The 22,342-nt window shown below is 35.0% G+C and overlaps 1 protein-coding gene across 2 annotated transcripts in view; it reads left to right on the forward strand.

The window, feature by feature from the left end:
• Positions 1-22,342, forward strand: part of LOC143238131 (protein Wnt-5b-like) — a 158,529-nt gene that overhangs the window by 94,967 nt on the left and 41,220 nt on the right. Inside the window, exons 1-2 of one of the 2 annotated variants that reach the window (XM_076478097.1) lie at positions 1,224-1,764; positions 1,892-2,089. In XM_076478097.1, coding sequence (XP_076334212.1) covers positions 2,016-2,089 — 74 coding nt within the window. In that variant the 5' untranslated portion in view covers positions 1,224-1,764; positions 1,892-2,015. Of the gene's footprint in view, positions 1-1,223; positions 1,765-1,891; positions 2,090-22,342 lie in introns of those variants that run through there. The other variant, XM_076478096.1, reaches the window with a different exon arrangement.

Genomic DNA, 22,342 nt, shown 5'->3' on the forward strand with positions numbered 1-22,342 from the left:
AAATTATTATTTATGATATTGTTGGCGACTGCATACTAAGCATGTTTCTAATATTATTGACGACTATATGCAGTGTATGGTTTTACAATTGTTTTTGACTAAATACTTACTGTGGTTCCGATATTGTTGGTTAATAAATACGGAGCATAATTCTACTATTGTTAGCAATTAGATACCGACTGTGGTTCTAATATTGTTGGTGATTAAATTTGCACCATGGTTCTACCAAATTATTGATATATAATGTTTAGAGGGGGCCGAACTTTGTGCACTGAGGGTAATCATTCTTTTCTGTTATCATCATCTCCCCTCCCCCAAAAAATATCTATATTTCGTGCCTTCCAATTTGGGGCCATTATAAAAAAGACGATCAATCGGACAAGAGTATCCTAAGAGTTGGCGGTAGGTGCTGGTAAGTAGGCTGCCTTCCTTCTAGTTTATCAGTTTAAAATAAAGGATGGCTAGCGCAGATAGCAGGAATAACTAAGCTCAGACATCCTAAACAAACAAACAATGTCTGAAGACATTTGTTATGTTTAGACGATTCGTCCAAGCTACAATCCTCACTTTTGTTCGTGGTGGTCTGTGTTATATTTTAGGGCTCAACTGCCTGCGAAACGTTAGGCGATGAGAAATAAGGCGCGTATCTGTGAACGACGATATTTGTGTAGCCACAATAAGAACAGCGAAGTGATTGAAGTCAGATCTTTAAGTCAACGTACAGAAAAATAAAACAGAAAAAATGATAGTAGCAAGTTGTTTCGAAATCCAACGAAATATTTTATGAGAAGAAAAAAATGTATTTTACAGAAATGGTCAACAGATCTAGTTGTAGGAAACTTGATTTATGTCACTCGCCCAACTTCATGAGCTGAACCATGATCGAATCCTGTTACTTTACTGGATTTCAGTTCTCTATCCGATTTTCGTATCGTAAAGATAGGAAGACCTTTATTGAAAGAGTTTAAGTTTCTACTGTAGTGCATCTACTGACGGCGATTTGTCTTCTCCAGCCGTTTGAATGATTGGGAGTCAAGTTAAACATATTTAGGACTGTGCCTATTTTCTTAATTATACATGAAATCATGTAGTGTTTTCCCAGATTATCAGCTAGATCTGCTGCTGCTATCCAAGTGGTTAATCCCGCAGGCTAATAGCTTGTTTTAGCCAATCAACATGACGGGTGTTACTGGATTTCCTACCATTCGCTGTAGCGACATTCCAAGACTTCGGAGCACTGTGACAACACGGGTCCCCCAGCTTCTATTTCGAAATGCACACAAAATGCTCCACGGGCTGCATATCTTGATTATACATCCCCCCCTCTTCAACCAATAGGACACTTGTGAGGATTACAAGTAGTAACAACCACAGTTTGTTAGCGTGTTGCGACCTCTAACTTGAGATACATAAAGCAACCCAACTAACTCGGTCCTTTATAAAAGAGCCCGTTCTGCTGCCGGCGTTACGACCATTTGTCGCCTCGGTAAAAGTTTCTGAAGAGTCGGTAATTAGTAGAAGTTTTCGCGAGTCAAGCGCGCCGTTCAGTCGGAGGGCGAGAGGTACTGGTACAAAAAGTTGTTTCCATGTGCCGTATTTCTGTGTGTGGAAAAATGTTATATAACCGCTGCTGGGAAATTCTGGTTTTTATCCCTTACACTTGACAGACCCTAGAATATTCCTTATCTCTGGTGGATATGTGCAGCGGGCTGGCTGTAGTAAATAATATGACACTCTTTCCTGAGAACAGAAATTTTCACACATGTAAATGAAGAAAATATACTATTTAAATCACATTATGATTTACGTATTTTAGTTTCATTTGTATGATTAAAATAAACCTGGTTGTAGTTTGTCTCACGTGTTTAATTTTATTAAAAATCTGCTTTAGATGAAGACGCGTGTTACGGTCATGCGCAAGACGTTGAATCGTGTTCCTCGGTGAAGCAAGGGAAGTATGGACTGACCAGAACACTTTTAATTTGACCAACTGGACACTAAATGAGAAGAAGGCCATGAATAACATTGTTCATGTCGTTTTATTGGCTCTTCTGAACATTACCCACGTTTCATCGCTTGGATCTTGGATGTAAGTTTAGTTTTTTCTAAGTAATATTAAGTTTTCATTCCAGCTGACGCAGGTTGTTCTTGGATCACACTGAGATAGTTGTTATATCACACTAAGATAATTGTTGTATCATACTCAAAAATAGCTGTATCATATTGAGTTAGTTGTTGTATCACACTGAGATAGTTGTTATTTTACTCAAGAATAGCTGTATCACACTAAGATAGTTGTTACCGTACTCAAAAATAGTTGTATCACACTGAGATAATTGCTATATCACATTAAGATAGTTATAATATCACATTATGACAGTTGTGTCACACTAAGATCTTTGTTGTTGTATCACACTGAGATAGTTCTAATATTACACTGTGATATTTATGGTACCACACTGAGATAATTATTATAACACATTCAGGTAATTGTAGGCCATACTGAAATTATTGTTGCTGATGAAGAAACTTTGAACCCTGATTTAATGTGTTAAATATTCGTGGTTAAAGTTTTGCGCTGTGCATATCTAATTCATGGTTTATAATTGTTTCTTTATTATACTTAATTCATGGTTCATTGTTTATTTCTGGGCACATTTACCTCATGGTGTATAGTTTCTTCCTCACCATAAATAATGCGTGGCACATTGTTTTATGTTCCTTAGTTTATTACTGGTTATAACACAGTTGTTTAATGTTCCTTTGTTTACTACTGGTTATAACACAGTTGTTTTATGTTCCTTAGTTTACTGCTGGTTATAACACAGTTGTTTAATGTTCCTTAGTTTACTACTGGTTATAACACATTTGTTTTATGTTCCTTTGTTTACCACTGGTTATAACACAGTTGTTTAGTGTTCCTTAGTTTACTACTGGTGTGTTTGTTTTTGAATTTCGCGCAACGTTATCTTTGTGTAAAAAATCTAAAACAGACAGAGTTATGTTATAACGTTTAATAACAGATATACATGTGGGTGAACAGAAACCACACTTGTAAAAAATTCTATACAAATTTTTCGAAACATCTAAAACAAGATAAATAACTACAGTGTAAAGTGGAACATTCGTACTATTATTTAAATTAAACACGTTGGCATTTATGACGGTGCATATTGTTTGCTTTTCGAATATTCCGGTTCATAGAGCGACCTATATATAAATATGTCGTGTCATCCTTTCTGTATGGAAACAAAACGTAAGTTAAGCGTGTATCATATTTCAACCTGTCTCTCTGTTTCCCCCTCCCTCCCTCCACCGATCTAGCTCCTCATGTTATAGTTTGTACAGTCCCCGTACCTTCAAGCCGACCCGGTCTGCACCATCTGATGATACGTAATGTAGCTACTGTCTCGCGACGCGCGATTTTATTTTAATCAATTGAAATTGTTTATCCAATCCAACTAAAGCGACAGGATTTCGGTAACATTACTAACTACCAAGAAGCTTTCCTTTAGATGGCTAAAGGTTCATTTTGTTTTGTTAGTTTAGAGCAAAGCTACGTTAGTCACCGAATGAAATATTTGTTTCCCCATCGGCTGACTACATAAGTTTTGGTTTTCTGTTATAAAACAACTATGTAGCTTTTGTCTAATACCCATTTTACTTCTAGAAAGCATGATATATATACTCTATATTTTGACATACATCTCGAACTGAGTGTGCCCCCTAGCGATGAGTGCTCTCAGCGGTAACTTTGATAGCCTATAACGCTAAAAACCGGTTATAGGTGTGGTGGGCACAACACAGATAGCCCGTGCTAAACAACAAACAAATCAAACACTCTTAGTGTAAAATATTAAATTGAAATTAATACAAGGTTTCATGTTTTAGGCCTAACAACAAACTATCATACGTTTTTCAAAGCTCACACGTTTTGTTTCGATTAAAAATAGCAATTATGGGATTTCACTCTAACTGTATATATACATCAGAAGTTCTCCACTACCACTTAATGATTTCATAGTTTGTTCTGACTAATCCAGAAACGCCTTGTTCAGGACTTAAGTCTCGCTCCAATTCACTACGAAACAATAGTCCTACCGGTTTTTGAAGAAAGTTCCTAAGTTAAATTAATTGCTCCACATGTATTACTAACTTTTTAAAAACTGTGTAATCTGTTCTAATATCTGACTAGATTCTCAAAATATTTCGGTTTTATTTGTCTTCAAACGTTCTGTGTAACTCCTCTCAGCATCTGACTAAATTAAAAATAATCCCTTGTTTTCCAGTCTCATATTAACTTCAAATAATACATCTCTCTAGGGTGTTCACATGAGGTTAATTCCTTTGTTTTCCATTTTCATATTAATTTCAAATAGTACATCTTCCTAGGGTGTTCACATAAGGTTAAATTCCTTTGTTTTACGGTGTCGTATTAACTTCAAATAATACATCTCTTTAAGGTGTTCACGTAAGGTTAAATTCCTTTGTTTTCCAGTGTCGTATTAACTTCAAATAATACATCTCTTTAGGGTGTTAACATAAGGTTAAATTCCTTTGCACCATCTAACTGCAAAATATATTCTGATACTTTCCATTACTTAAACCAAGAAGTGTATCGAATCATCTTATTTATTTCATGAAGTACCTCATCTTAACCTAATTTTGAAGTTAATTCTGGGAATTGTACATTCTTATTAAAACTGTTGCTTGAAGTAACTAACATATTGTCTCCTAGAACTGAGAGAAACATGAAAGGTTTTACTGACAAACCAACTTATGTAGCTCACTTGCCTATTTCTTGTGGGTGTGGAACAAAGTACAAGCTAGCCCATGTAAGGTGTACCGATTTAGGAATGTTGACTTTTCATTTGTATTTTCTTCAGTTACACACAAAATGGGTAGTCTCAAATATTTCTTGTATTTAGATAACACAAACGTTGGGCTACAACCTATAAGTAGATTTGAACAAGAAGTGAGTAAAGCCATTTAGCGATCTAGAATTATATTGAAATAATATTATTCTCCTAACAATATATAGGATAAGTTCTCAACTTTCCAAAGCTAAACAAATATTTAATGTTTAACTCTGGAAAGTTCAAACGTCAAAATCCGTCTGTTGTTCGCGGTAACATATTTCTGACAATAACTCGGTAATCTTAAAAGGAATACGTTGGCCTTCAGCTTTTAACTTAATGGTGTAGGTCGATAGACGCTCACTTTACCACGTCGTACGCACATATTGTCTCTCCATTAAATCGAATGTTTCACGTTGCTTTGTGAAATAGCCCTGACAACAAGAAACTAAGATAAAACAAATACCGACGTGTTAATTTCGAAAATGTTGTTTGTTAGAGTTTCATTCAGTGATTTTTTTTCTAAGAGGTAAAATCTGTACAGTTCTCAACACACCAACAAGCTGCAAGACTACGTGATTGATTTGTCTCTCCCAGTTTTTATTGTCCCTTTAGGGCTACAATATTCAACAGACCTGAGAAGCTAACAATTTATTCTCATTTGGCTTGAGTATCTAGTTTTTATTGTTGTGAGGTTGGACGTCACGAACAAAGACAAACTGAGGAAATTACATATTATACAAATTATCTATCTTACAAAAAAAAAAGTCTGAAGCTATGTCTGTAACTATTATATCACACATTGTAGTATGAAGCTATTGTTCTACACTTCAGTCTGTAACTATTATATCACACATTGTTAGTATGAAGCTATTGTTCTACAGTTCAGTTTGTAACTATTATATCACACATTGTTAGTATGAAGCTATTGTTCTACACTTCAGTGTGTAACTATTATATCACACATTGTTAGTATGAAGCTATTGTTCTACACTTCAGTCTGTAACTATTATATCACACATTGTTAGTATGAAGCTATTGCTCTAGTCTGTAACTATTATATCACACATTGTTAGTATGAAGCTATTGTTCTACACTTCAGTCTGTAACTATTATATCACACATTGTTAGTATAAAGCTATTGTTCTATACTTCAGTCTGTAACTATTATATCACACATTGTTAGTATGAAGCTATTGTTCTACAGTTCAGTGTGTAACTATTATATCACACATTGTTAGTATGAAACTATTGTTCTACACTTCAGTCTGTAACTATTATATCACACATTCTTAGGATGAAACTATTGTTCTGCACTTCAGTGTGTAATTATTGTATCACATGTTGTTAGGAAGAAGCTATATTGTTCTACACTTCAGTGTAAACTATTATATCACATGTTAGAATGAAGCTATTGTTCTACACATCAATCTGTAACTATAACATCACTTGTTGTAAGGATGATACTATTGTTCTACACTTTAGTCTGTAGCTATTATATCACATGTTGTTAGGATGAAGCTATTGTTCTGCACTTCAGTCTGTAGCTATTATATCACGTGTTGTTAGGATAAAGCTATTGTTTTATCCTTCTACATGTAGCTTTTATATCATGTATTGTAAAGATAAAGCTAATTTTCTATATATTTTGTGTAACTTATATATTACGTGTTGTTAGGATGAAGCTATTCTTTATTGATTCTGTCTGTAACTTTTATATTACGTGTTGTTAGGATGATGCTATTCCTTATTGATTCTGTCTGTAACTTTTATATTACGTGTTATTAGGATGAAGCTATCGTTCTACACCTGAATCTGTTACTGTTATATCACGTATTGTTAAGCTAAAGCTATTGTTCAGCACTTCAGATTCTCTGTTATATCACGAGTTGTGAGAATGAAGTTATTGTTCCAAACTTCTGTCTGTAACTCTTATATCTCGTGCTGTTAGGGTAAAGCTATTGGTCTATCCTTCTGTCTGTAACTCTTAAATCACTGTTGTTAGATTAAAGTTATCCTTCTATCATTTTATATGTAATAAATATATCACATGTTCTTATGATGAAGCTATTATTCTATGATTCATTCTCTAACTGTTACGTTACGTGTTGTTAGGATGAAGATTTTGTTCTACACAGTCTGTATCTGTTATATCACGTTTTGCTAGGAGGAAGCTATTGTTCTACACTTGAGACTGTAATTCTTATATCACGTGTTGTTAGGTTAAAGCTATTGTTCTATCCTTCTATATGTAGCTGTTAAATCACGTGTTGTTGAGATGAAGCTATTGTTCTATGACTTAAACTCTAACTGTTATATCATGCATTATTAGGATGAAACTATTGTTCTCTAATTTAGTCTGTAGCTGTTATATCATGTATCGATAAATGAAGCTTTTGTTCTACCCTTCAGTCGGTAACGTATATCACGTGTCGTTAGTATGAAGCTATTGTACTATACTTCTATCTGTAATTGTTATATCACGTGTCGTTTATGAAGCTATTGTACTATACTTCTATCTGTAATTGTTATATCACGTGTCGTTTATGAAGCTATTGTACTATACTTCTATCTGTAATTGTTATATCACGTGTCGTTTATGAAGCTATTGTACTATACTTCTATCTGTAATTGTTATATCACGTGTTTTTAGGATGAAGCTATTGTTCTATCCTTCTATATGTAGCTGTAATATCACGTTGTTAGGATAAAGCTAATGGTCTACACTTCAGTAGAAAACTATTATGTCAGATGTTGTTATGACGAAACTACTGTTCTACACTTCAGTTTGTAACTGTTATATTAAGTATCGTTAGGATGAAGCTATTGTTCTACACTTTAGTCTGTAGCTGTTATGTCACTTGTCTTCAGAATAAAGCTATTGTTCTCTCCTTCTATTTGTAACTCTTATATCACGTGTCGTTAGGATAAATCTATTGTCCTATACTTCAGACTGTAACTGTCATTTCACGAGTTGTGAGTATGAAGCTATTTCTCTACACTTCAGTCGGAAACTGTTATTTTACGTGCTTTTAGGATGAAGCTAGTTTTCAATGCTTCAATCTGTAACTGTTATGTCCCATGTTGTGAAGATGAAGCTGTTGTGCTATACTTCACTCTGTAATTGTTATATCACGTGTTCTTAGGATGAAGCTTTTGTTCTTCATATCAGTTTGTAACTGTTTTGTCGCATGTAGTTAGGATGAAGCTATTGTTCTATTATTCAGTCTGTAGCTGTTATTTTACGTATCGTTAGGATGAAGGTGTTGTTCTACACTTTAGTCGGTAACTGTTATATTACGTGTTCTTGTTGTAAATGTACAATGAAGTTTTGAAAATATATCGGTAAAATAACATAATATAACATAGTAATTATAACAAAACATTACATAGTAACATAACAACATTTCATAACATAGTAATTATAACAAAACATTACACAGTAACATAACAACATTTCATAACATAGTAATTATAACATAACATTACGTAGTAACATAACATTTCATAACATAGTAATTGTAACATAACATTACATAGCAACATAACAACATTTCATAGCATAGTAATTGTAACATAAAATTACATAGTAACATAACAACATTTCATAACATAGTAATTGTAACATAACATTACATAGTAACATCACAACATTTCATAACATAGTAATTATAACATAACATTACATAGTAACATAACAACATTTCATAACATTACATAGTAACATAACAACATTTCATAACATTACATAGTAACATCACAACATTTCATAACATAGTAATTATAACATAACATTACATTGTAACGTTATGAAATGTTGTTATGTAACATATCTTACATTGTAACATAACATTTCATAACGTTACATATTAACATAACAACATTTCATAACATTGCATAGTAACATTACAACATTTCATAACATAGTAATTGTAACATAACATAACATAGTTATTATGAAGGAATGAAACGTAGTTTTTGCTCTATCTAGAGTCTGGGTTCTAGATGTAACCGGGTATGGATATTTTTCACATTCTTCTCAGGATGTTTCTAGGTGTGTCTTATAAAACCCTGTTAAGCTTTTTGGTAACAGGTATGTCCAATGTTGTCCATAGGGCATTGAAAGGGAAGGGATCATTGATGGGTAAGGTTCTCTGGAATCTCTGGTTCTATTTCCTGCATTGAAACCAGAGTGAAGAGAAACAAGTTTCTGAACATGATGGGTTGTATTTAAGGCGTTTTAGGCTTGAGAGATATTAAATAAAATTTTTTACCAAGAATTTGTTGTTTCTTAAATTAAGGCTATTGTTGGGGTGACTTGATATGTGTAAAAAGACAAGAGTATGATGACTCTGGATTGCCCCTGTATGGGTAAAATTCCACAAGAAGCAAACATATACTCTTTTATCCCATTTTAGTTGACCTTATAAACATTTACATTTTTTCTTGCGTATTAACACTGAATTCGTTGTTTCTTTCAAATCACAGAGCTGATGAATAAGTTGTCTGTGCCATGTCCTTGATCTTGTTCCCAAGCCAAGTAAGAGGGTTACTACTTAATAGCAGAGCACAATTATTTTTTGGGTGCAAATTCTCAAAGGCCCTCGTGTTGAATCCATTTTGAAGTCGATTTTTTTTCTAATACCTCGCTGCAAGTAAGATGTAGAAACAAGCGTTTCTATTTCTGAGGAAAAAGGGCATCTTTGGAAATAAAGAGCGTTAAGATAAGAATTTGAGCTCCCCCTTCCCCAAATACACGTGACTGGACTGATGGATTGATATAATTGCATTATATCAATTATCATGATATAATTATGGCTAACAGAATTCTAGAAATTATCAATTTTTTACTTGAAACATTCTTGTCCAAGGACTTTTGATATGTCATCTAATTGTTTTAATGACATCTAAAAGTAAGAACTATAATAGCACTGACACATTTTCTTAGGAACATTCGTTAGTTAAATAGCTGACGACTACTAAAGATCAACATCGTGTTGATCTGATCCAATCTTTCTCTCACCTCATCTTCAACAGTGTTGTATTCTACATCACAACCCTAATCTTTATTTGTCCGACAGTTTTGTATTCTATATCAGAACCCTAATCTTCCCTTTTTTCCAACAGTGTGATATTTTACATCGAAACCCTAATCTTCCTTTTTCCAACAGTGTTATATTCTACATCAGAGCCCTAATTCTCCTTTCTTTTACAGTGTTGTATCCTACATCAGAACCCTAATCTTTCTCCTCTTTCAATAGTGTTGTATACTATATCAGAACACTAATCTTTCTTTTTCAACGGTGTTATATTTTGTATCAGAATTCTAATCTTCCTTTTTTCCAACAGTGTTGTAACCTACATCAGAATCCTAATCTTCCCTTTTTTCCAACAATGATGTATTTTGCATCAGAACCCTAATTTTCCCTTTCCTCCGACAGTGTTGTATTCTGTATTAGAACCCTAATCTTTCTTTTTTCGAACAGTTTTGTATTCTATATCGGAACCCTAATTTTTTTTCTCCGATAGTGTTGTATTCTACATCAGAACCCAAATCATTATTTTTCGCCGAAAGCGTTGTATTCTATATCAGAACTTTAATCTTCCTTTTCTCCGACAGTGTTGTATTCTACATCAGAAATCTAATTTGCCTTTTTTTTTCACGAGTGTTGTAATCTATATCACACCCCTAATTTTCCTTTTTCTAATAGTGTTATATTCGGTATGAGAACCCGAATCTTCATTTTATCAACAGTGTTGTATCCTGCTTCAGAACCCTAATCTCCCCTTTTCTCCGACAGTTTTCTATTCTATATCAGAACCCTAATCTTTCCTTTTCTTCAACAGAGCTGTATTCTATAAAAGAACTCTAATTTTCATTTTTTCAACAGTACTGTATTATACATCAGAACCTAAATTTTCTTTTTCCAAGTGTTGTATTCTACATCAGTACCCTAATCTTCATTTTTTCCAAGACTGTTGTATTCTACATTTCAACCCTAATCTTTCCTTCTCTCTGACAGTGTAGTTCTGTGTATCAGAACACACATCTTGCTTTTGTTCCAACAGTGTTATATTCTACATCAGAACACTAATCTTCCTCTTTTCATCAGTGTTATATTCTGTATGAAAACTCTTTCTTTCTTCCAACGGTGTTGTTTTCTGCGTCAGAACCCTAATCTTCGTTTTTCTCCAACAGTGTTGTATTCTATATCAGAGCCCTTGTATTACATTTCTCCAAAACTGTTGTATTCTATATCAGAACCCTAATCTTCCTCTTTCCAAGAGCGTTGTAATTTGTATGAGAATCCTAATCTTCCTTTTCTCAAACAGTGTTGTATTCTACGTCAGAACCCTAATTTTCTTTTTCTCCAAAAGTGCTGTATTCCACATCAGAACCCAAGTTTTTCCTTTTTCCAACAGTGTTGTATTCTACATCGAAACCACAATATTCCTTTTATTAAACCGTGATGTATTCTATATCAGAACCCTAATGTTTCCTTTTTCCAACAGTATAATATTCTACATCAGAACCCGAATCTTCTCTATTTATGAGAATGTAGTACGAGGGCTGTTCAAAAAATACGCGGACTGTTTGAATTGCGCGGCTCCAGTTGGTTCCAGAGGAATCCGCTTGGTGTCGCTAGGTTTGCACAGATCAGCTGATTACGACGCCATTTCTCGATTGCAGATATCTTCATTTGTGTATTAGCTATGCGGTTTTAAGTGAAGTTCGATTTTTTCGTTTGGCAGATTTCAGAATGAATGACCTGAAGGAGCAACGACTTGCTGTGAAATTTTGTGTTAAAGTTGGAAAATCTGAGACTGAAACTTTTGCTATGCTTAACACGGCTTACGGTGATGTTGCTATGAAGTGTACGGCATGTTTCAAGTGGCATGAACGTTTTAAGGATGGTCGACAGTCCATTGAAGATGATGAGCGTCCTGGACGTCCTTCCACGTCAACTGACGACCCACACGTCGACAAAATCAACACCCTGGTGCGGGCAAATCGACGTCTGACTGTCAGGGAGCTTGCTGAAGAGTGTGGGATATCAGTTGGATCTTGTTACGAGATTTTGACCGAAAAATTGAAGATGCACCGCGTTGCTGCGAAATGTGTGCCTCAGAACTCGTGAGTTTTTTGGCCAAACACTCGATCACTGTTTTTCCCCACCACCCTACTCACCTGACCTTACTCCTTGCGATTTTTTCTTGTTCCCCAAACTCAAAAAACCCTTGAAAGGAAGAAGATTTGAGACGATTCCCGAGATTAAGGCAAATGCGACGAAGGAGCTGGAGGTCATTACAAAAGAAGCGTACCAGGACTGTTTCAACAAGTGGAAACACCGTTGGGATAAGTGTGTGCGTTGGGGAGGAGAGTACTTTGAAGGGGTCCCAGACCTGTAACTTCTAAATAAAGTACATTTTGTTTTATGACGTCAGTCCGCGTATTTTTTGAACAAACCTCGTATTCTATATTAGAACCCTAATCCTTCCTTTTTTCGACAGTGTTGTTTTCTATATCAAAACAGTAATTTTCGATTTTCTGAGATTTTTATATTCTATATCAGAACTCTAATCTTCCTTTTTCTCCAACAGTTTAGTATTCTATATGAGAACCCTAATATTACTTTTCTCCAACACTGTTGTATTCTACATCAGAACCTTTATCTCCCTTTTTTTCAACAGTGTTATATTCTGCATCAGAACCCTAAGTTTCCTTTTTATAACAGTGATGTATTCTATATTAGAACACTAATATTCCAATGTTTCCAACAATGTTTATTCTACATCAGAACTCAAATCTCTTTTCATCCAACGCTGTTGTATTTTGCATGAGAACCCTAATCATCCCTTTTTCAACAGTGTTGTATTCTACATCAGAAATCTAATCTTTCTTTTCCAACAGTGTTTTATTGTACATCAAAACTCAAATCTTCCCTTTTCTCCGACAGTGTTCTATTCTATATGAGAACCCTACTCTTCCTTTTTCCAACAGTGTTTTATTCTGTTTCAGAACCATAATCTTCCATTTTACAAGTGTTGTATTCTGCATCAGAACCTTAATTTTCATTTACTCCAATAATGTTGTAATCTTCCTTTTTCACCAGTGTTGTATTCTACATCAGAACCCTAATTTTCCTCTTTTCCAACAGTGATGTATTCTACATAAAAACCATAATCTTCCTTTTTTTACGACAGTGCTGTATTCTACATCAGAACCTTAATCTTCCTTTTTCTCCAACAGTGTTATATTCTATATCAGATCTCCATCTTCTTTTTATCCGAGAGTGTTGTGTTCTATATCAGAACCCTAATCTTCCCTTTCTTCGACAGTGTTGTATTCTACATCAAAACAATAAACTTTCCTTCCGTTTTCTCCAACAGTGTTGTATCTACATCTTATATCTAATCTTTCTTTGTCTCAAAAATGTCGTATTCTATATCATAACCCTAATCTTCCTTTTCCAACAGTGTTGTATTCTACATAAGAGGGCCCGGCATGGCCGAGCGCGTAAGGCGTGCGACTCGTAATCCGAGGGTCGCGGGTTCGCGACCGCGTCGCGCTAAACATGCTCGCCCTCCCAGCCGTGGGGGTGTATAATGTGACGGTCAATCCCTCTATTCGTTGGTAAAAGAGTAGCCCAAGAGTTGGCGGTGGGTGGTGATGACTAGCTGCCTTCCCTCTAGTCTTACACTGCTAAATTAGGGACGGCTAGCACAGATAGCCCTCGAGTAGCTTTGTGCGAAATTCCAAAACAAACAAACAAAATCTACATAAGAACACGAATCTTCCCTTTTCATATAGTGTTGTATTCTGTATCAGAATCTCAATATTCCATTTTTCCAAGAGTGTTGTGTTCTACATCAGAACCCTAATTTTCTTTTTCCAACAGTGTTGTATTCTACATAAGAACCTCGCGCCCAAGTCGCGCCAAGCATGCTCTCCCTCCCAACCGTGGGGGCGTTATAATGTGACGGTCAATCCCACTATTCGTTGGTAAAAGAGTAGCCCAAGAGTTGGCTGTGGGTGGTGATGACTAGCTGCCTTCCCTCTAGTCTTACACTGCTAAATTAGGGACGGCTAGCACAGATACCCCTCGAGTAGCTTTGTGCGAAATTCCAAAACAAACAAACAAATACATAAGAACCCTAATCTTCCCTCTTCTTACAGTGTTGTATTCTGTATCAGAACCTTAATATTCCTTTTTTCCAAAAGTGTTTGTTATATTCTACATCAGAACCCTAATTTTCCTTTTTCCAACAGTGTTTTATTCTACTTCAAAAGACTTACTTCCCTTTTTTCCGATAGTGTGTTCTATATCAGAACCCTAATCTTCCTTTTCATCCAACAGTTTTGTATTCCATATGAGAACCCTAATATTACTTTTCTCCAGCACTGTTGTATTTTACATCACAACCCTTATCTCACTTTTTTCCGTCAGTGTTGTATTTTATATCAGAACCCTAAACTTCTCTTCCGTTTTATTTAACAGTATTATATACTACATCAGAAATCTAATCTTCATTTCTGTCAACGTTGTTGTATTTTATGTCATAACCTTAATATTCCTTTTTTCCAACAGTTTTGTATTCTAAATCAGAACCCTTCTTCTCCGTTTCTCTAGCATTGTTGTATTCAACATCAGCATCCTTATCTTCTCGGTTTTTCAACAGTGTTGTATTCTACATCAAAACAGTAAATTTCCCTTCCACTTTCTCCAACAGTGCTGTATTCTACATCTAAACCCTAATATTCCTTTTTTCAACAGTGATGTATTATATATAAGAACCCTAATATTCCCTTTTTCCAATTGTTTTGTATTCTACATCAGAACACTAATCTTCCCTTCCGTTTTTCCAACAGATTTTTATTCTACATCAGTAATCTATCCTTTTTTTCTCTCAATAATGTTGTATTCCATATCATAACCTTAATGTTCCCTATTTCGAACAGTGTTGAATTCTAATCAGAACCCTAACCTTTCCTTTTCTCTGACAGTGTTGTACTCTGTATCAGAACTCGAATCTTCATTTTCTTCCAACGCTGTTGTATTCTACATCAAAACCCTAATCTTCATTTTTTCCAACAGTGTTGTATTCTATATCAGAACATAATTTTCCATATTTACGAACAGTGTTGTATTCTACCTCAAAACCTTAATTTTCCTTTTCTTTAAGTGTTCTTTCTACATAAGAATCCTAATCTTCCGTTTCATCCGACAGTGTTGTGATCTATATCAGAACCCTAATCTTTCTATTTCTCCAAGTGTTTTTTCTAACATTAGAACCCTAATCTTCCGTTTTTACAACAATGTTGTATTCTAAATTGGAACCCAAATCTTCTTTTTCTACCAACACTGTTATATTCTACATCAAAACCCTCATCTTTCCTTTTTACCAAGTGTTGTACTTTACATCAGAATCCTAATCTTCCATATTTTCCAACATTGTTGTATTCTATATCAGAACTCTAATCTTTTTTTTCCAACAGTGTTGTATTCTGTTTCAGATCGCTAATCTTCTTTTTTCAAACGGTGTGTTATTTAGCATCAGAACCTTAATTTTCCTTTTTTCCAACAGTGTTATTTTCTATATCACAACCCTAATCTTTCTCTTTCCAGCAGTGTTTTATTTGGTATGAGATTCCTATTTTTTCTTTTTTCCAACAGTGTTATATTCTACTTCAGAACACTACTCTTTCCTTTTTTCCGACAGTGTTGTACTCTGTATCAGAACCCAAATCTTCTTTTTCTTCCAACCCTTGTATTCTACATCAAAAGCCTAATCTTCCCTTTTTCCATCAGTGTTGTATTCTACATCAGATCCCTGATCTTCATTTTTCTCCTACAGTGTTGTATTCTATATGAAAACATAATTTTCCATTTCTACCGACAGTGCTGTATTCTACATTAGAAGTTTGCTTTTCATTTTTCCAACAGTTTTGTATTCCACATCAGAATCCTAATTTTTCTTTTTTCCAAAATAGCTATATTTTATATCAGAACCTTATTTTTTACTTTATCCAACACTGCTGTATTCTTCATCAGAACCCTAATTTTCTTTTTTCCAAAATTTTGTATTCTAAGTCAGAACTCTAGTCTTCTTTTTTTCACCAGTGTTGTATTCTACATCAGAACATTAATCTTCCCTTTTCCAACACTGTTGTATTCTAAAACAGAACCTAATCTTCTTTCTTCTTCTGCAGTGTTGTATTTTAAATCAGAACCTAATCTTCTTTCTTCTCCAACAGTGTTGTATTCTACACGAAAACCCTAATCTTCTCTTTTTCAAGCAATGTTTTTTCTACATCATAACCCTAATCTTCCCTTTTCTCCGACAGTGTTGTATTCTATTTCAGAACCCTAATCTTCCTTTTTTCCAACAGTGTTGTATTGTGTTTCAGAATCCTAATCTTGCTTTTTTCTAACATTGCTGTATTCTGCATCAGAACCTTAGCTTTTATTTTCTCCAACAGTGTTGTATTCTACATTAGAACACTAATTTTCCTTTTTTCTCTCAGTGTTGTATTCTGTATCAAAACCCCAATCTTCCTTTTTTTCCAACAGTATTGTATTATACATCAGAACCCTAATCTTCTTTTTCTTCAATAGTGTTGTACTCTTCATCAAAATCCCGATTTTGGTGTCTTTTTTTGTGTGTGTACTTCTTGCACCAGGCTGCGCTGTAGACAAGTCTCAGGTACTCAGCCATAACAAGAGTATTTGTAGAAGGTTTCTGTAATCTTTCTATAATATATATTTTTTGTTGAAGTACGGTCTCATGAACAAGCCTGTCTACATATCATTCGTGCATGACAAATAAAAACAAGGGGGAAAACTGTTCTTTGCACCACATTACAGTCAAATCACGTCAGTATTGTCATGAAAGGCTTAAATCATGTAGACTGAAAAACGTGTTTCACTAGTGTACGATTTCTCAAGCTAGCGAAATCATTGACACCAGAAACTGGAAAGGATCAAAGTGTTTGTAAGTGGTTTCTTTTCAAATATAAAATATGTTATTAAACTTGGGCGTATGTTACGTGTTAACCAGCAGCTATTCGACGGATGATGGAGTCACTCATCTCGCATGGATGGAGAAACAGCACGAGGTATGAATTGTTCCCGACCAGGATCTCTGAAGCTTCTAAAATAATGAGTTCATGAGGCTGAAGAGGTAAGGAGTGCAAAAACGATGCCCATTACATCTGACCTGAATATATAGTTTCACAATCGACATTATGTTATGTCGTGCTGCTCGTGTCGTCTCTACAAAACAGGAATCTCTTGATTATAGCCTGTAATACCATTCGTTGAATCGAATGTCCTCACTGTTCGTTTGACCCATCTGTCCTTATGGCTTTTATTTAGGTATCATAGCTGACGTCAGCGTGGTGAGCCAGAGATACGTTGAACTGAAGCATGGAAATGAGACGGGAATATCCTTGTTCTAAACTAGCACGTAAATAAAAACCAAAGTCCATAAAAAAACTATGGTCAATACTAGCGTGTTGAACAAGAACCAAAACCCGTAACAAATGTGTTCTATACGATTCTTCTGAAAGACAAAAATAGTTTCTTTTGGAATTTCTTGTAAAGCTACATGACAGCTATCTGCTAATTTACTTGGTATTTCCTAAATTGAAGACGATTCTGTGTTCGATTTTGTAAGTTGCAACTTATTAAACCAGAGATTCACACAAGACTTAAGTGCACGAGGTATGGTTAATGTTTCTATGTTCAACATTATTATTGGTTTGGTTTGTTTGTAATTTCGCGCAAAACTACACGATGGCTATCTGCGCTAGCCGCCCCTAATTTAACAGTGTAAGACTAGAGAGAAGGCAGCTAGTCATCACCACTCACCGTCAACTCTTATAGTATTGACCATAGTTTTTTTATGGATTGGTATATAATCTTACCAACGAGTAGTAGGATTAACCGTCAAATTATAAAGCTCCCATGGTTAACAGGGCGAAAATGTTTCCAATGATGGGATTCTAACCCGTCACCCTCAGATTACGAGGCGAGTGACTCAATCACCTGGCCATGTCGGACCTGCTGAAATACTCATGTCTTTCTTTACGAAGGCAGATATTAGTAGCTGGGTATATTTTGGAGGATCTGGGGGTCGAACCCGGCACATCTTGCATGCAAAGCGATCGCTCAACCACTGAGTTAAACCTGCCGACAAAAATAAATACATCCGGCTGTCTGTCTTTGATGAACTATTAAATAATTACTTACGTAGCACAGCTACAGTATATATATAATACTAACAAATTTAAAATAATTTATTTTTAAACATTTTTAGTTGATTGGAAACGTTTTCGGAGCTTAAATAACTATTTAGCCAATCTATTTAAATATGTTTAGGGTGTATATGTAGATTAACAGTGGTTATATTCATATAACAACACTGTGTACAATAAAAACAATACGTTGATAATGTTCTCAGAACGACACTCTGACATACTATAGTCAGAAGTCGAGTATACAAGAATATATGACTTACTCCTGCGATTAAAACAATAAACTTTGCGTCTATCTTCACTCCAGTACCTACCTTAAAAATTCTGCGCTTCAATGAAACTCTTTATCGTCTTTCGAACATATCAACTCCTCAATTGCATATCGTCAAATTGAATGTTTTCTTATCACTACATTTTAAAGCATACTTCAAGTTGAGGGTTAATGTAATAAAGTTCTTTGCAAATCTTCGAGAAAGAACCACCGACTATTGTGTTAAAAAGTGCAATCTAAATATATTTAAACACAGGTTAATTGGAAGGAAATTAGTGTAGTATAGACACAAGGAATAATAAACAATAGATTACAGTTTTATTTGTTCGCTTTGATTTTCGTGCAAAGCCACATGCGCTAGCCGTCCCTAATTTAGTAGTGTAAGACTAAAAGGAAGGCAGCTAGTCATCACCATTCACCGCCCCTCTGCGACTATTCTTTTACCAACGAACAGTGGAACTGACGTCACATTATAATGCCCCTACGGCTGAGAGGGAAAACATGCTTGATATGACGAACATTCGATCTCGCAGTCCTCAGGTTACGAGTACATCGTCCTAACCACATGGCTATGTCGGGCAATGAAATAGAAACACAAAAAATAACAAACAATGAAATACAGACATAAGGAATAAGGATATATGAAATGTCACCAAATCGTGTGTGTCCTCATGTAGTCAAATTGCATATGGAATGTCATCAAGTTGTGTGTACTCTAACGTGTTTCAGTGGTATATGGAATGTTACCAAGTTGTGTGTTTCTTCATATGGTCAAATGATATATGGAATGTTACCAAGTTGCGTGTGTCTTCATATGGTCAAATGATATATGGAATGTTACCAAGTTACGTGTGTCTTCATGTGGTCAAATGGTATATGGAATGTTACCAAGTTGTGTGTGTATCCTCATGTGGTCAAATGATATATGGAATGTTACCAAGTTACGTGTGTCTTCATGTGGTCAAATGGTATATGGAATGTTACCAAGTGTGGGTGTCCTCATGTGGTAAAATGATATATAGAATATTACCAGGTTGTTTTTATCCTCATGTGGTCAAATGGTACATGAAATGCTACCAAATAAATCTCCTTCAAGTTGAGCTCCAATACATTATCTTTAACTGCAAAAGTTTGTTTTCGCTGTTTTATACTGTTCTTTAAGACAAGTTATCAGATAAATAGAAAACAAACTGTGATCCTGTGTATATTGAAAGAATATTTCAGAATATTTTTCCGAATAAATAAATAAATTATTAATGGTAATAATACGGTACTATCACATCTCAGTTTCAACCTATTGTCTTCGAATAGAACATCGTTAACTTATGGACTTCCAATACTAACACTGCTCGACACAGCAGTTAACCCAGAAAGGCTGTTTTCTAAAAGAAACGAGTCAGAAACTAAAACTGCTCCGAAAACTTTCTCGTGGAAGTCGTTTATTTAAAAGAAACCGCTAAACACTTTTTCTTTCGTCTACATTTTGTGAAACGTTTCGTGTAAGAAGTTTGTATCGTTTAATCACTACCCTAATTTATAGAACGTGACCACATTATTATATTTGTTAAACTGGAATAATTAATAATAACAGTTAATCAGAACTGCATAACAATTTGGCGCATAAAATTATTAAGGTATAGGATATTGTTACACGTAGTACTAAAAAAACAAATATTCTAAATATGTGGACTGTGAAATATAGTTCTATTCAATAGCTGGCGGAAGAACACAGTGAGCACGTATCGTAGCCACTGCTGGGTGTACCGAGTTTCCAAGTGATCTGTTCAGCTGTCAGGATGGATGTGTAAAGTTTTCTCTACCGGAAAACTTTGACAGGATCAGCGGTAATAGAATGTTTGTTCAGATGGAGAGAACATGGATATTTCAAGTGCACTGTCTTCAGTTCCCGTCAAAAAAAAAAACACAAACAACGCGGCTGAAATATCTCTAGAGCCAGAGAAACCGTGATTGGCTACCGTTGCGAGACATTCTGTAGGTGTTCTAACCGAACCTTAACTTCAGACCTCGATTCTCCCACGGTGGGATCCCCGTGGGGGGTGGTTAGGCAACTCGTGTTGGTGTTAAGTTTACTGCCGGACATTAGGAGGAAAACAAGATGTTCTGGAAACAAAAATGGCATCTCGGGGAGACTTTTATTATAAAGCACATTTGTCTTTTGGAGTAAACGTAGGTATATACATACATAAACACAACGGGAACCTGTCATTGCCTACGATAATTAAAAAAAACAACAGTAAAATGCCACACTAAATAAACGATGAAGACATGGCTGTATAGTTCCATTTATTGACACACGTTTAGGGTAGTTGTTAGAAATTATGTGTTTTTATTTTTTTAAGGCACTTCAATCGTAAAATTTCAAAGCAGCAACAACTAAAATTTAGTTTATGGTGTTTATATGGAACTAGTTTTAACAATATCTGTTTGTAATTAAACAAAAAACTACACGATGGGCTATATGTACCATACCCACCATGGATGGCTAAAGCCGGTCTTAACGTTATACGCCTACAGACTTACCGTTGCACCGAGCCCGGCATGCAAGTTGGTTAGGGCGTTTGATTTTCAATTTGAGAGTTGCGGGTTCGAATCCCCGTCACACCAAACACGCTTGTCCTTTCAACCGTGTGGGCGTTACATTGTGACGGTAATCTCATTATTTGTTGGTAAAAGAGTAGCCCAATAGTTGGCTGTGGGTGGTGATGACTAACTGCCTTTTCTCTAGTCTTACACTGCTAAATTACGGACGCTAGCGCAGATAGCCCTTTTGTAGCTTTGTGCGAAATTCAAAACAAACAAATTTTATCTATAAATCAGCGAAACGTAGTCCAAAATTAATGACTTTCAGACCTGAATTAATGTTCATCATAGTCTGAGTTGACCTTCAAAATTGTTTTGACCTCTTTAAATAAAATGTGTAATTACAAACTTTACATGTCGTCCAGATTCTTGAAGCTACAAGTTCACATTTAGTTGTTTTTATCGTAAATCAGGATAGATTCTTGAGTTACGTGATCTTCGTTGAAAGGATTATCTCACGTAAGAAGACATACAAGTCTTTCCGTCTCCTTAAGAGTACAGTCACATTGGAATAATCACCGATTTACCGCTGTCCAATCAGAGAACGTCTGCATATTAAAATTTTTTTGTTTTATTGAATTTAAAACCGTCAAGATTTTAAGCACCTTTATCTGCGTGCTATCGATTTACAAAATACCCATCACAGATTACCGTTTCACTGGTTATAATCAACTTCATAATGATGTCTTTTCTACTGGATCATACAGAAATTCTAAAAGTTCTACAAAAGTGTAGCAGTTTGTTTAAAAAATACAATTACGAATTTAAACCCTATTAACAATAAAACATACAAAAAGGTCAGTTTATCTCACGTGGAGCTTACCCGATCTAATGATAAACACAAAAGATAAGGACAGTCTTTCTCACGTCGAACATATCCAATATAACAACAAACATATTGGATGATGTGTAATTTAAATACGTTAGGTCATCAGTCCACAAAGGTAGAACTAGGTCTTATTTTCTACCAGAAAGTTCTATTTTATCCTTTTTTATACATCATATATATGAATCATACAATTAAAGAAAGTGTTTATACCCCACGATTCTCCAAATTTTCACATATGTAAAAACTTTCAAAGACTGAACATTAAAGGAATTATTGGGTTTTTTTCACGACGTCGTTAAACCATCGACCTGTATTGTAAATAATTTAACTTTAAAATACGACAATTGTATTTATCGTAAAACAGTATTGTTAGGCGTACACCATATTAAAACAATAGTTTTAAACTTTATACTGCGACGGTTATTGTCTTAATCACAGTTGCTTTACCTACATGGTGAAGCCATCAACCTCCTAAGAAATAATATGATTTTAATATAGAACAGTTGCTTCGTAAGTTCCTGATATAT

This window comes from Tachypleus tridentatus, chromosome 13 (genome assembly GCF_004210375.1).
Source record: "Tachypleus tridentatus isolate NWPU-2018 chromosome 13, ASM421037v1, whole genome shotgun sequence".
NCBI lineage: Eukaryota > Metazoa > Arthropoda > Merostomata > Xiphosura > Limulidae > Tachypleus > Tachypleus tridentatus.